Consider the following 14,340-nt stretch of genomic DNA (forward strand, 5'->3'; position numbering starts at 1 on the left):
ACGAGTTGGTTCCCCTCCTGTTTGTAGGCTCCCTTTAGGTATTGCAAGGCTGCAATGAGGTCACCCTGCAGCTGCCTTTTCTCCAAGAAACAAATGTTACTTAGTTTTCTGTGACTGGGTGAACTTCCAGGCATCAGGGTCTTCATGTTCACAGCTTTCATGCAGGATACATTGTAATGAGAGCATGCTAATGGTCCAATCTGCATCAGCAGTGCTTTAGTAAGTCTGGAGCCCCTACGCCTTGTTACTGGGTGCAGGCCGCCTCCTTTGTATTGAGTTCATGTGTCCTCAAAGGTAGTATTTTAATTCCGTGCTGCATTTTTCTTTTGCAACAGAAAATAAAATTACCGAAGAAAACAGCCAGACGATATCCAGCGTATGAGCTCTACCTCTATGGAGAAGGGAATTATGCTGAAGAAAACAAGAATCTGATATTGACAGGCATTCCAATTCTCTTTCTTCCTGGAAATGCTGGCAGTTACAAACAAGGTAAGCCTTTGGTAAATTACAGCCCATCTGCAGAGTAGTTATGCATTAGGTGATGGCAAGGGGTTTTCTATTTGAAATAGCATCAACAGGGACTGTAACATCAATCTGCTTATGGCAGGGAAAATCTTTATTAGTCCGGGTCCGTTTCAAGCAAAGTGTTTTACTTTCTGTAAATGCTTACAGACTTGTAGAGAAAATAATATCCAGAGGAGGTTATAAATATCACGATAATGGGAGATACTGTATGGAAAACTGATGGTGTGTAATGTATTGCAAAGCTGCTGTGAAGCAATACTGTCTCAAAAAACATGGCAGAACAGGAAATAGAATGGTACCTGCATGTAGGGGAGGTACGAAGAACAAGTTTGGTGAGTTGCAGTACTGTTACATGCCACAGATAACATGCTGCTTTACAGTAGGACCTCTAAAATCTATTCTTTGTTTTGAGAAATTGATTTAAGGAGACTGGCAGTAAGCTGGGCTCATTTTTCAAAATCTTTGTTAAAATAATTCTGTTCTGCCTTCATCACTGGCTCAGAATAGATTACTGCTGTGTTGTTGGTGGTGGGGTTGTTTTTATTTTTTTGCTTTAAGAGGATTTGGCATGAGAATTCATATTTGATTTAGTATTTATTATGGGACAATACCTTTTAAGTCTGGTGCCTTGCTGCAGAGCAGAGTTGCTGCTAACTGTTATTCACAAGCTTTTTGAAACTGTGCTCATGTTTGCTGAGAAGTGAAAGTGGAAGTGCTGCTGGGCTTCTCCTTTGGTATGTTCTGGGCACTTCTGAAAGATGAGATTTCATTATCTTTCATGGGCACTGAAACCAAGCTTTTAAAATTTCCAAAATTCAGATTTCGAGTACAGGATGATAGTCTGGTTGAAATATTGGGAACAAACCTGAAACTGGGAGGTTAGAGATCCCTGTCACGGATGTGGAACGCAGTGAGAGTTCTGCACTGTGAATGAAGGCTGTATTAAGCAGCAGCCTGGGTGGATGACAGGTCAGAAGCAAGGCCTTGTCAAAAGGGCATTTTGTCCCTCAAGATATCAGGTGTGAAAAGTGTTCTTTGTGCTTTCATTTCCCTCTCCATTGGAAATGTTGTTCTAAAAGTTGATGGTCCTCAAGAAATTTTAGAAAGCCCTAGCAAGAGCATTGTCTGCAGAGCTGAGGGATTTCTGCATTTTGCATTCTCACCCTCTTGGTGATAAGGTGCGAGTGAAGTCTTTAGGGAGAGAAGCATAATCATTGATCTTGTATCCGATTTAGATATTGTGTTTATGTAGTCAGCCGCTGAGAGCAGCAGTTCTTGCTAGTTCACTGCAACCTTCTTTGCCATCTCATCAGATGTATTCTTTTCCACCTTCTTCTGTAGGCTTCTATTATAATTATTTACTAATACTTCTTTGTATTACAAGAATTCTTACAAAAACAGAACATAAATTTTCCATTGTCCATTTAGCAATTTGGTACTGTCTTTGGCCAGCTGATACTTTGTTCTATTTATTTATATATTCAAGTCAGCTGTTGTGACACAAAGTTGGATTGCATTTAGAAAAACATTTGAATGTTTTTGAACACATTTGAATGTGTTTTTCATCCTCTTTTTTATGTAAGACTTGAGTTTAATTATACATTTAAGATAGTATTTGTTAATAGATGACATATTTATGTGTCTATGTATGAATTATGATGTAAGGATTGTCTAATGGTCGCTGCTTAATTGATGTGATTTCTTTCCCTAGTGCGTTCTCTTGGCTCCATCGCTCTTAGAAAGGCAGAGGATCTTGACTTCAAGTATCATTTTAATTTCTTCAGTGTCAACTTTAATGAGGAGTTGGTTGCATTGTATGGTGGTACTCTCCAACGGCAGACCAAATTTGTGCATGAATGCCTAAAAGTAATTCTTAAGTTGTACAAGGTAAGGAGTGACATATTCTAAACTATTTACTTTTGTTTCTGAATGGAATGCTGACCTGTCTGTTCTGATCGGAAACAGAAGAACGTTGAATAAGGAGGGACGGTTTATGATGTATTGAACATGCCAATAATAGAAGGGAGAAATACTCTGTTTTAATAGGTTTGTATTGCTTGTGATAATCCCAAAGTCTGGGTTAGGTTTTATGTTGTTTCAAAACAAATTCTTCCATTGAAATACGTGCCTTTTTGTAGCAGAGCATTAAATTTTCCCTAACTTATTTTAGTAGTAGTATACCATCACCTTCCATCTGGTTTTTCCTAGAAAAGTTTTCTGCTAGCCTGTGTCATTCTAATTAATATTATCCTTGAGGGAATGCAGGTGAATTTGAGGAGAAAAATGGACAGCTGTTAGCCAGAGGAGATTTGTTTAATGCTAAATCTGTTCTTGATATGCTAATTACCCTCTGGTCTTTGCTTCAGGGTCAGGAATTTGCACCAACGAGCGTCGCCATAGTAGGTCATTCCATGGGTGGTCTTGTTGCAAGAGCACTGCTTACCCTGAAGAATTTTAAGCCCGAACTTATAAACCTCCTCATTACACAAGCCACCCCTCATGTTGCACCTGTAATGCCTTTGGACAGATATCTTACTGGTAAGGACTGCAATTTACCTGAATACATTCTGTTTCTTTACTGATTTTTCTCTAGCATTAACAGGTGAGATTCTTGCAAATTGCTGTGGCCTTGCAGCAGCTTTTGTGTGCAGAATATACTGTTCTGTTTACTGTCATTAATCTATTCCTTTCTTATTATGATGGTTGCTTGAGAGCACTCAGCTACTGAAAGTGTGGTATAAAATTGACTTTGTGGATTTGAGCTCCTGTGAAGGGGCTGAGAGTCTAAATATAAACTTAATAAGCTGTAGAGCACGTAACTAAATTTATAAGCTCTGCAGAGCATGATATTCTTTCTTTTTTTGTCAAATTTGACCTATGGAATGACTTTATATATTAAATAAACTGACTAAATGGGGATATTTTTGTGGAAGTTGTTAAATTTAATGCTTGTTGCTCTCAGTCAGGGAGAAGGAATGTTGAATATAGATAAAATTATGTTTTACATAATGTATTTTCATAAAAGCAGCAATTTATTGTCTGCTCTATACAGGGAAGTACAGTCATTATTTATGTACTGTTATTAGAATGATAGATTTTACTAAATAGTGCTGATAAATATATGCTATGTAAGTGAAAATTGTTCCTTGTAGATATCAAAGGAATTAGTGAAGGAAAAGAGTAGATGTTTATTTTCTTTGTTCTTTATGGCACCCAGAGGAAATGGATCATCTGTAGCTGCTGGATTTGATTTATTATATTTGTATTAATCTTCTACAACTGATTATAATACTTCCTCATTGCTGTTTCTGGACTACAGCTGTACTTAAAATAAACCTGTGATTTGCTACTTAAATAATGTAAATGCTCAGCTAATGTAGGAAGTGTGTCTGTCTTTCCCAACTGCTACCTCCTTGGGGTTAAAACAGCAGTTAAAACAGAGTGATGCTTGGATCTTGAATGTCTTTAGGGGAGCTTACAAAAACTTCTAGTTGAACATTTTTATGGTATGTTTGTATTTAAAGCAGATGTGTGGAAATTATCATTAATTGTGATCTATCTTACAGATTTTTATACAGCTGTAAACAATCACTGGACTCTAAAGGCCCAAGATTTAAGAAATTTAACTACCCTTTCTGTGGCGGGAGGATTCAGAGATTACCAAGTTCGTTCAGGACTGGCTTTTCTACCAAGACTGAGTCAGCATGACAGTGCCTTATCTGTTGTGGTAAAAAAACAACAACAACAAAAAAAAACAAACTTTTTTTGCTTTTGCATGGAGCTGTGTTAAGTAGCTATTTATGTAATGCATGTATCAGTGTGTGATTTTAGTCTGAATATGTAGTCTAGTGAAACAAAATATGAGTAATATGTGTGAAAAAGTATATAACACATAGCGCTTTAAGTAGTTAATGTAGCAGAAAGCAGTGTCGCTTGGGCTGTTTCTTTTCATCACCTTCTTGCACTTTTCTGTTCTAAACTCAGTCTTTATTTTCTCACATTTTGCAAGAGGTGTGTATGTGGAAACTAACAGAAGGAATGTAAAAGTATAGAGTAGAATTCTTGTTTGATTACAAAAGGACAACTTTGTCATTGAGCCGCCTTTTTTTTTCCCTAATGGTTTATTTTTGAAAGAACTTAGCATTTTCTGGACCATCTAGTCCAGCCTTCTGCTTTTACAAGCATCTCTTTCCAGCGTTAATCAAACAATGTCATAGAAGTAGTTTTATTTTTCATTCTGTGCCTCCTACCTACCTGTTGCCTTCATGAAAGACACTGGAAAACACTCCCAGTAGGGTTTGAAAGAAAAATTGCAGCTTCCAACTTTCATCTAGTGAGTAAGCCAGGTTATAAGTGGGTTTGTTCTGACATCAACTTGAAAAGTTATCTGCAGTAGTTTCTGTTTGATCGGTGTTTCCCTCCTTGTTCTTTGTGAAGAAGCTTATGTATAAATAATCTCAGCTCTAGTTCTGCTAGGCTAAGAAGATTAACTCTGCGTTTGTCCTAGTAGCCTTCATCTGCTTCAGCTGCACTTGCATTGCTCTTGAGCATTGGTCACCAGAATTTTGCATGAGATCCCCTATGTAGTGGTGCCAGTTCTTTATTGTTTTGTCATCTGGATGTAACGACGCACACTATGTTACCATAACATGGTGGAGTGATTTGTTTTGCTTTATTTTTTTCTTTGTGGCTGTAATTCGCAGTTCTTTGTAGTTTACTTGAATTGAGTTGTACTACTAGCTGATAATCCCTGTTTATGGGAGGTTTTTTATGTTAGCCCCTAAGTGCAGTAGGTGCACTTGTACAAATATGTAGCTCCAGACCATCCAGCCCTGTCTGCACCATGTTCTCATGATCCTTTATTTTAAGGATGTCCTTGATTTTTCAGCAGCAGACTTCACTGGCACGTTTCTGTTCTAATATGCCAGGGTCACTTACAAAAATAAGTAAGATTAGCCATAGAAGCAGTCTTTGAAGATTTTTGGTAAGTTTATTCTTGAACATAATTCGTCCTTTCACCACTAGGCTCCTCTATCTAGTATAGATACTTCCTTAGTCATTTTGTTTTGCAAGTCTTATTTTTGCTGAAGTAAACAAGGTTTTGGTCTGAAGATGTAATTCTCTTCAAACCCTTTCCCTGAAAATCTTCTTAATTACCCAAATAGATCCATGTGTGACATGTGGATCTGTAAGCATTCAGCCTCCTGTGACATGCCCATGGCATCACCAAGGCAGTTGTGATGCCTTGTGCCCAAATTGCAGCAATGCTGGTGTTATTTTGATGACATATCTTTGTACTGATATCTACAGTACAAGCTGTATTCAATAGATTTACAGGAAAAAAAAAAAAAACACAACAAACATGCTTAGTATTTTTAAATACTGAATATCAAAAGAATGTCTTAACTCTATTCCTTCTCCAGAGTTCAGCTGTGCCTCGGGCTTGGGCCTCAACAGACCATCTCTCCATAGTCTGGTAAGCAAATGAGACAAAAGTTAATTGACTGACCAAACATCTCTCTGTTCTCTATTCTTCTTACATTATACAGCAATGTTGTGTCAGCATAGTATTGTCTCTTCCTACTACTTTTATTCCCCTGGATATTTTCTTTCTAGATTTAAATTTATAATTCTGTTTTTCAGGTGCAAGGAATTGATCCTGGCTACCATCAGAGCTTTCTTTGATCTCATAGATGAGAACACAAGGCAGGTTTGTAAATGTGATCCTGTACGTAATCCCCCAATCCTGTACATTTTCTTTTTCCATCAAAGAATGCTTAATCAGAACAAATAACACCCTGATAGACTGGAGGCTCACTTTTGATTTTTATTTTTTTTTTGCTGTGTCATGCTGAGAGAATTGTTACCTTTTTGGTACCAGTCTCTGAAAAAATCCCACGGCTTTGTGTCATTTGCTCAAGGTGTCAGAAATAATTAGATGTTATATTAATTTTTATTCTTTTATAAATAATTATTACTTGATGTTTTATAGCTGGAGTATGGACTAAACTTTTATTCACTAATGCAGTAGGTTTAGTTGACCTTGCATCGTAACAAACAGATTTTGAATGGAACCTCTTAGTGTCTTCGACTCCCCTTTTATACCTCATGTATAAATGATGAAAAACTGTGGTAGTTTATCTCAGGCATGATGCTACTCAAACTTTCCCATGTGTTGTCATAATGGCTGGCAAATAAATACAAATACTGGCACAAGGAAAAGCTAATGTTTTTATCTCCAGTTACCATCACTTATTTCATTTCTAAATAAATATCACACATCCTACTTCTTGAAGACTGTTGGGAAATCTGCCATTATACTCTGTTCTCTTTCTGTGGTGTTAGGCAGCAATAAATCAGAATTGGGATTAAGGTCCAGAGCTTGGAAATATGCAAGAGCGGAGCCCCAGGCATAGAAGAGGAAGGCTTACAGATGTTTGGTTTTTGGTTTTCCAGAATCCGTGGTACAGATTTCACTGGTTTCTTAAGTATACTCACTTCAACGTGAGATTTATAGAGATAGAAAGGCGTTGCAGTTGCTCTGAAGTTGACTGACAGTGTGCTGGAGCGTAAAACTTTACAGAAAGCCAACTGTAATGTCCACGGTGTTGAAGAAAAAACATTAGTCTCTGTGATTTGATTTGGGGGATAAAAAGCAAATTAGAACAAAAGCAAAGCCCAGCATAGACTTAGAGCTGTTTGGGTGGCGGAAAAATATTCAATGAGTTGTATTAAGCTAGAATTATAACCCCAGATAAGTAAATATAAACCTAAGGATTTTCAACTCTGCTAAAAGTGTGATATTTTGAGAAGAAGGTATGAGTGTCTAATTAAATAATACTATTAATTATAGTAGTAGTATCAGGGAAGACCTGATAGCAGCTTTTCAGTATCTAAAGCAAAGGAACAGACTCTTCAGCAGGGCATATTGTAACAGGACATGGGAAAATGGCTTCAGTGTAAAACGGATGACGTTTAGATCGGATATAAGTAAAAGGTCTTCTAAGATAAAGGTAGTGAAGCATTGGAAAGGTTGCTCAGAGGTGGTGGATGCCCCATCCCTGGGGGCGTTCAAGGTTCAGCTGGAGCAGGTTTGGAGCAGCCTGATGTAGGGTAGATGCCCGTGTTTGTTGCAGGGAGAGTTGGACTAGATGACTTTTAAAGGTTCTTTCCAACTCAAATGGTTCTGTGATTAATAGTGCGGTTTCCTTGTGTTAAGAGCAGGCAAGAATACAAAGCACCCCTAAACTGTATTCCTACAGATCATGGCAGTTATTTATGTATTTGTTTGTTTTTAAGATAACTGAGGATCCCAAGAAGAGAATGTCCGTGTTGAATCACCACTTTGTTAGACACCCTGGAAAGATATTTGAGGAAAATCCTGAAGCTTTCACAGAACTTACAGGTGTGCAGCAAGTTTTCTCCTGAACAGGATGCAGTGATACTCCTTGGTTAAGAGTTGATCTTCTCACCAGCAAACTCTTGAAATAAAGTTTGTCCTTTTTTAGACGTTGCTAAAATAATAGTATAGGTTTTAAATGTAAACTGGTCAGTGTTTGTATGGTTTCCAGCACTAAATAGGTTGAAAGTGTTAGGGGCAAAAATAAGCGTGTTGTTTTTATATGCCTTTGATTCTGAGGGACGTGCTAAATAGACACATATACCAAGATGTCCAATAGAAAGTCTCAGAAATTGGGTGTAGCTGGACATTAAAAGTACAGTGTAATATATGCTTACATCCCATCGCTGTTAGAGAGATAGTGTGAGTATTGTAGAGCCACTGTGATAATTCTGTGCTACTTAAGAAAATTCTGAATGTCCTGGGCTACTTTGTCAATGACTTCCTTTTCATAACTGTGTCAAGTAGTAGGGCAAAATGCATCACCTACTGGTGGTTTTCTTGTTACAGACAAGGTTTCAACCACTGAGTTGACAGATGAGAAATCTTGAGCGTGTGAATTTTCGGGAGCTAAAAAGATGTTTTTATAGGGCACAGGTGTATTCCTAGATCTGCTGAAGAGCTCTGAACTGAGGAAAACCATTTTATTTCAGAAATGTTTAAAATGTAAACTATTGCAGAGCTTCTGAGATAGCTAGAACTTTGGTTTCTGGTTTTGGCCACCCTCTTATGAGAAAGTACTTAGGCACTGATGTGCTGGAGTGTGTCCTGCAGAGGGCCATCAAAATTGCTAGCTCTTGGGGAGCTGTGTTTGTTCACACTAAATGAGTGATTACCTTATTCTGGTTTATTAATATTAACCTTCTTGCACAACAACTTGCATAGTTTATATATCCAGTCTATTTATTATTGTATTATTCTTTTTCTCCACCTGTGTCTTTAAACTCCTACTGTTTTCTTGTACGTGGTATTTAGCTCATCTTTGACTTACTTTCACATAAGTTTCACATAAATATTAGTTTTCTTGTAAGGATGATGGAAACAAAAATTGGGGATGTTTCCAATGCTGCCTCATTTAATGTCTGTCACCCTGTAATTGTGTTTATGTTACACGGTTTCTTGTTTATTTTGATTTCCTGAGAGCCTTATTTTGAAATCCATAGACTTTTTGGTTTTACAACTAATATGTAGCAATGGGATCCTAGAGTTATGTTACTTCCTGTGAAACTGACAATAACTATTGCATATAATTTTAAGAAGCAGCAAGCCTGTGAATGGATTAAAGCTTATAAAATTTAAGGCCACTTAAAGATGAGAGACAAGACTTAGGCAATAAAAAAAAAAGATGAGATTTGAAAGATAAGGAAGAATATTTCCTTCAGGTGACAAATAAAAATTTATTTGTTTTTTAGGAACTTTCATGTGGATTGAAGTCAAAACCTCAAAATGGACTTATTCAGCTTACAATGCAAGTAACATTTTTCTTCGTTGTGTTTTTATGTTTGTCCTCTTCACTAATGAGTTCTTTTTTTCTTCTTTTAAGGATTCTGATGGAAAATATTTCACATTTCCTCTTGCAAGCCACAGAGAATCCTACAGTCATGTTTACTGTGAAAACACTATGTTGGTGAGATGATACTTATCGTTCTCTCTGGAATTTGTTTATAGATTTGCATGGTGTTAATTTGGATTCACTGCATATTTTCAGACAATTTAGTGAATAGTAGTTGAAATTAATAACATCCACTTGCAGTCACAGCCTATGCTTTGCATCAGATGTACTTTTTGTTTTAGCATGTCATGCTAAGTGTTTGAGGTGTGAAACCTTCCGTACCACCTGAACTTCACTGTCTTATTTCTGGCTCCATTACTCTGAGCTCCAGATTGCTTTCTTCTTTAATTTGGTATAGCTGTATTGATTGCTTTAGATGAAGAAGTTATTTTCAGTGTTGCCAGGATTCAGCCATACTTGTAAAACAGGAAGGCTGTTTATATGTTTGCTTCCCCATGATAACGTTGAAGCGAGTCAGAAATTCTACAGAAATTTTCCACTAGGCAGTGGAAGTGAATGAGAGCCAGCTGAGAATGTAGCACCTTCTCAGCTGTTGCCTTTGTGGAGAGCTGATAGCATACATTGTATTTTTAGTTCTACACGTATCGTTTCAGCCAAGATGTTTTTGAAATAATTTAAAAGATATTTTTGAAAAGAAGGAACGTAATCTCTTGGCAAACTGGAGATTGATAAATGTACCTCCTAGAATTACAGGACTGTTTTGGATTAGTGGCAAGAAAATTTAAATGCTTTCATTTTCCATCCTTCCCATCCTCCTTACTGCAAAACAAAAGGTTCAGTCCATCGTTATGGAGAAGAGTGTATATCCTCAGAGCTTTTCTATTTGTTCTTATCAGGAGCAGCTTCAAAGTCTTTACTTCTATTTGCCAAACGTTGGATTTGCTTTAAGAGAATAGTATTGGTTCATAAATAGAGAAGATGACAAAAAAAAAAAAAAAGAAAATGGTTCCTGAAAAAAGAAACAACACCTTTCACAGTGACGTTTCATCCTTCCACAGCTGGAATTCCGATACGATGATACCAGACTTCACGTTGACTTCTGTTAGTGCACAAGTCTGACTTGGCTGTGAAATGGAAGAAAAAAAAAGTTAATGGATACATTTCATTAAAAGCAACTGAAGTTTAAGGGAGACCACTTTTGTCACCATTCTTGCTTTTGCACTTGAGCAGATTAAATCCTTAAGAGAGTTTGGTTGCTATAGAGATAGCCACTGCAGATGTACTGAGCAGAAGATGAGTGAGGTGAAGGGTGGAAGTTTGTTTCTCCTTTGTAAATTAATTGCAGCAGTTTCTTCTATCAAAGAGTTTTAGAACAATTGGAATACTGAAGCTCTTGCCTTGTTTGAGTTAAAGAATTACTATTTTTAATCTATCTATAAATTCACACATCAGTAACGTACCTCATTATGGTATTGCTGTTACAGGACACAAGTAGCTGGATTTATGGCTGTATGGACAGCAATTCTTCAGTCTGGTGAGTATAAACAATTTTTTGTTTAAATAGATCTTGTAAGACTACATTTCAGTTTTTGAGCACATAAAATACGTTTTTTAAGAAGAGATTGGGAACAGAAGTAGAATTACTGCTGTTAATAACTTGTGCTTTCAGCAGGAAAACAGAAAAGATAGGCTTTCTCAAAATATCTGCATGAATGCAGAATATAATGAGTGAAGTTTCTTTAGCTGTATGTTTGATTTTTATAGCAGTAAAAAGTTGCTCCTGTTGCTCTGTGCTATATTGGATCCTAAATTGTGTGTTTTGTAACATCTCTTTAAAATCCTGTGACAAAGACATAAAACTTACTTGAAGCCCTCAAAAAATGAAGCGTCTTTTTTATTTTTTTCATGTTTCAGAATTGCTATTGCTTTATTATATGAAAATATTTAGAAATGTGGCTCAGTTAGTAATTATTTGAATCATGTCATTACTGTAATTACAAAAAGGGATTTAAAGAAAACCCTATTCTTAACACTGACTTAGCTTTCCTCTCCGAAGTTATCTCCACGTGAATTGCATCTGCTCTTTGGATTTAGGGAAAGCTTCCAGATAGATTTGGGCTGGTGTGGTGTTTGGGAGCTGTGCTGAAACATGTTTGGCTGTTACTGTTCTGTATAACCTGTGACTGGCATCAGATAGAGGTTAACATGGTGCAGGACTGCTGTCTAAAACTTAGCCTAGTAAAATCCGTAGCAAAATCAGCATTGTCCTGAGATCCTTTAGCACTATTTAGAGAAATAAATGTAATCCTGATATTCTAAAAAACATATGTTAAATGGCTGACTGAATTTCTTACTGTTCATTATATAACTTAGTATAGATGCACACCAGTTTTGCACACAAAAGTGTTATTCTGTACAGTATGGTTTTGGTATTCATGGAACCATGGACACTTGTGATATTTAACACGTTAAAATTTGTGTGTTAATTCAGTGTTGATGTGTGTGTCTGTTGTGTGGTTACTGATTGCTGTGCATGACAAAGTTAGAGCTCTCCTTTCTTTGTTATTGCAAGAACAAGATCTGCAGTATCTGAAATGATTGCCTATAATTTGATTAATGACTGTGGTAGCCAACTGCAGTAGGCTTAGACTTGTTCCCAATTCACAAATGTGAATCTGTGTAGAGGGGGGGAAACCTGGTCCACAGTCAGAATGTAGTGCCTGTCTAATTAATGTGTTCATCCCTTAATGTGCATGGATTTTTGCAGTCTGGAAGCTGCTGATCTATCCTGGAGAGCTGAGTTACTTCCAACCGTCAAGGTAAGCATTGTACCTACCTTGGAGCAGGGGAGAGTGTTTGGTGGGTTGTTTTGTGTCTTGGGAGATATAGCTGTACTGTTTACAGCATTGAAACATGCAGTTGTATTCCAGAGGACGGAATACAAGAAGTGGACATCTGATAATTGATGAGCTAAGAGCTATGTTTAGTAATGATTCTTATTTTTTCTCTTTCTTACTTTCTTTCTGGTTTTTTTGTTGTTTTTTTTTTTAATTTTTGAGGTTGCAATACTGAAACTTCAGGACTATCCTTCTCTGTCCCACATTGTCATTCTTGTACCACCCTCAGCTGGCAATAAGGTAAAAAGATGGAAATTGCATGCTCAGAGTGTTCATAGCTTTCAGGTCCTACAATGGAAGATAAAGAATTAAATGTGTGCTAAGTTGCATTGATAAACTGTATACCTTACACTACAGTGTGGTCTGAAGGTTAACTCCATTTACTACTTTAAGCCAATAAATGTTTGCAGTTGATAAACTGCCAAACTTAAAGCCTGGATAGTAGTTGAAAGATGCTGAACAACAGTTCTCAAGCAAGTTCTTAGAGTTCTTGGCAGTTCTTGCATGTTTTTCTTAATATTCTGGTATCATTCTTGTATGTTTGTTTTAGTGAAATCAATTCCTTTACCAGGGTAGCAGACAGCTGTAGATATTTGAAGGTAACATGTGGATTCTGGGGAGAATGGTGCAGACACCCATGCAAGCTCTTGAACCTCAAATAATTAATAAATTAGTAGTGGTAGACTGAATTTCACACAGTTGGATACTTCTGAATCTCACAGATAATTTGGGAAATAAAACCTGCTGAGTTGCAGTTCACTGTTAAAAATCATGGAAATTGCTTTTCAAGAAAACGGCTGATAAACTTATGATGTGATGGAAAGTAATCTTCAAGTGAGCTAAATGTGTATTAGAGATGGTAAAAATTGTATCTGCTGCATGCTTTTCTGTCGTTTATGTAATTAAACTTTAGGAGCCAAACTAGAGGTTCTATCTGCTTAGGCAGTGATACAAAGAACTGGGACAGATCACTCTCCTTTGCAGCATCACACCCCCACTTCCCATCCCACCGCTGAACAAAAAAATGTGAACTGGATTCTGATCTTTCTCAGCTGTTTGGATAGTCTTTTGAAGATTGTTGCAGAGGATTAAAAGCAGGACAACTGTGCAAGTTATGCTTAAGATTGCCAAACTTGTACTGCTGTGTGCAAGAGCAAACAAACTGCCATTTTTGATCAGTGGAGTGTAGAAAAGTGACATCTCAGTATTTGTGTCTTGCACTTTGCCTGAATTGGAATTGGCTAGAGCAAAGGCTTTGGTCTTGTGCTGAATTTAGATCTGTGCTGAATATTCTGAATTGCAGTTTACTTTGGACTGTGAATTCTTCAAAGAGGATTCCAGAACAATACAGCTCCCTGTAACAAATCTTTTTTCCTTTGGTAAGTGTATCATGTTACTTCTAGAAAAAATGTGAAACGAATATTGCTAGCACTTTGGATAATATTTTTTCCCAAAAATTCCAATGGTCAGAGTTTTTTGTTAGTTAGTTAGTTAATTTGTTTTTTGGGAGATGAATTGTTTTTACAAAAGTTAATACAACTCCTGCTAGCAACTAACAAATAAGAAGTATGCTTTTTTGACTAAGAGATATAGAAGCACATAAATTGCTTGGGGGGAAAAAGTATCTGAAGATGTAGTGAGCTCTCAAATTAGTGGTATCTAATATTTTGAAATAACGTATTCTTTACAGGCCTTTCTTCAAGCAAAATTCTGTTAAATTCAACTGGCTTATTTTACAACATACAGCTTCAGCACTTCAACCAAGTAAGAACAGGACTTTTTAAGCTAATGTAACCACTGTTTGGAGACTAAGTTGAGGTCTTTTTTATATTTTAGGTATATCAAGCTTTCAAAATACACGTAGAGAGCCACTGCCAGCCACTGATAGGTAAATATATGTGTTCAAAAGTATAAATTTATATCACAAAACTTGCTGAAAATTCTCAAGGCTAAAACTTGCAGAAATATAAGTCCTCTTGAGCAATTCAGTCTAGGCAGTATTATTA

General features: G+C 36.8%; 1 protein-coding gene across 3 annotated transcripts in view; it reads left to right on the forward strand.

The window, feature by feature from the left end:
• The window catches only part of PGAP1 (post-GPI attachment to proteins inositol deacylase 1), a 34,029-nt gene that overhangs the window by 4,671 nt on the left and 15,018 nt on the right, over positions 1-14,340 (forward strand). For 2 of the 3 annotated variants that reach the window (XR_007378693.1, XM_048953917.1), the window contains exons 2-16: positions 336-489; positions 2,237-2,412; positions 2,892-3,063; positions 4,092-4,252; positions 5,949-6,001; positions 6,169-6,235; positions 7,825-7,930; positions 9,337-9,392; positions 9,468-9,551; positions 10,922-10,971; positions 12,205-12,256; positions 12,497-12,574; positions 13,638-13,713; positions 14,025-14,098; positions 14,171-14,222. Coding sequence is in view for 2 of the 3 variants with exons in the window: in XM_048953917.1 (XP_048809874.1) it covers positions 336-489; positions 2,237-2,412; positions 2,892-3,063; positions 4,092-4,252; positions 5,949-6,001; positions 6,169-6,235; positions 7,825-7,930; positions 9,337-9,392; positions 9,468-9,551; positions 10,922-10,971; positions 12,205-12,256; positions 12,497-12,574; positions 13,638-13,713; positions 14,025-14,098; positions 14,171-14,222 (1,411 nt within the window). In the remaining variant the exon portion in view is untranslated. The remainder of the gene's footprint in view (positions 1-335; positions 490-2,236; positions 2,413-2,891; positions 3,064-4,091; positions 4,253-5,948; positions 6,002-6,168; positions 6,236-7,824; positions 7,931-9,336; positions 9,393-9,467; positions 9,552-10,921; positions 10,972-12,204; positions 12,257-12,496; positions 12,575-13,637; positions 13,714-14,024; positions 14,099-14,170; positions 14,223-14,340) is intronic. The other variant, XM_048953918.1, reaches the window with a different exon arrangement.

The sequence above is a fragment of the Lagopus muta genome, chromosome 8 (assembly GCF_023343835.1).
Source record: "Lagopus muta isolate bLagMut1 chromosome 8, bLagMut1 primary, whole genome shotgun sequence".
Classification (NCBI taxonomy): domain Eukaryota; kingdom Metazoa; phylum Chordata; class Aves; order Galliformes; family Phasianidae; genus Lagopus; species Lagopus muta.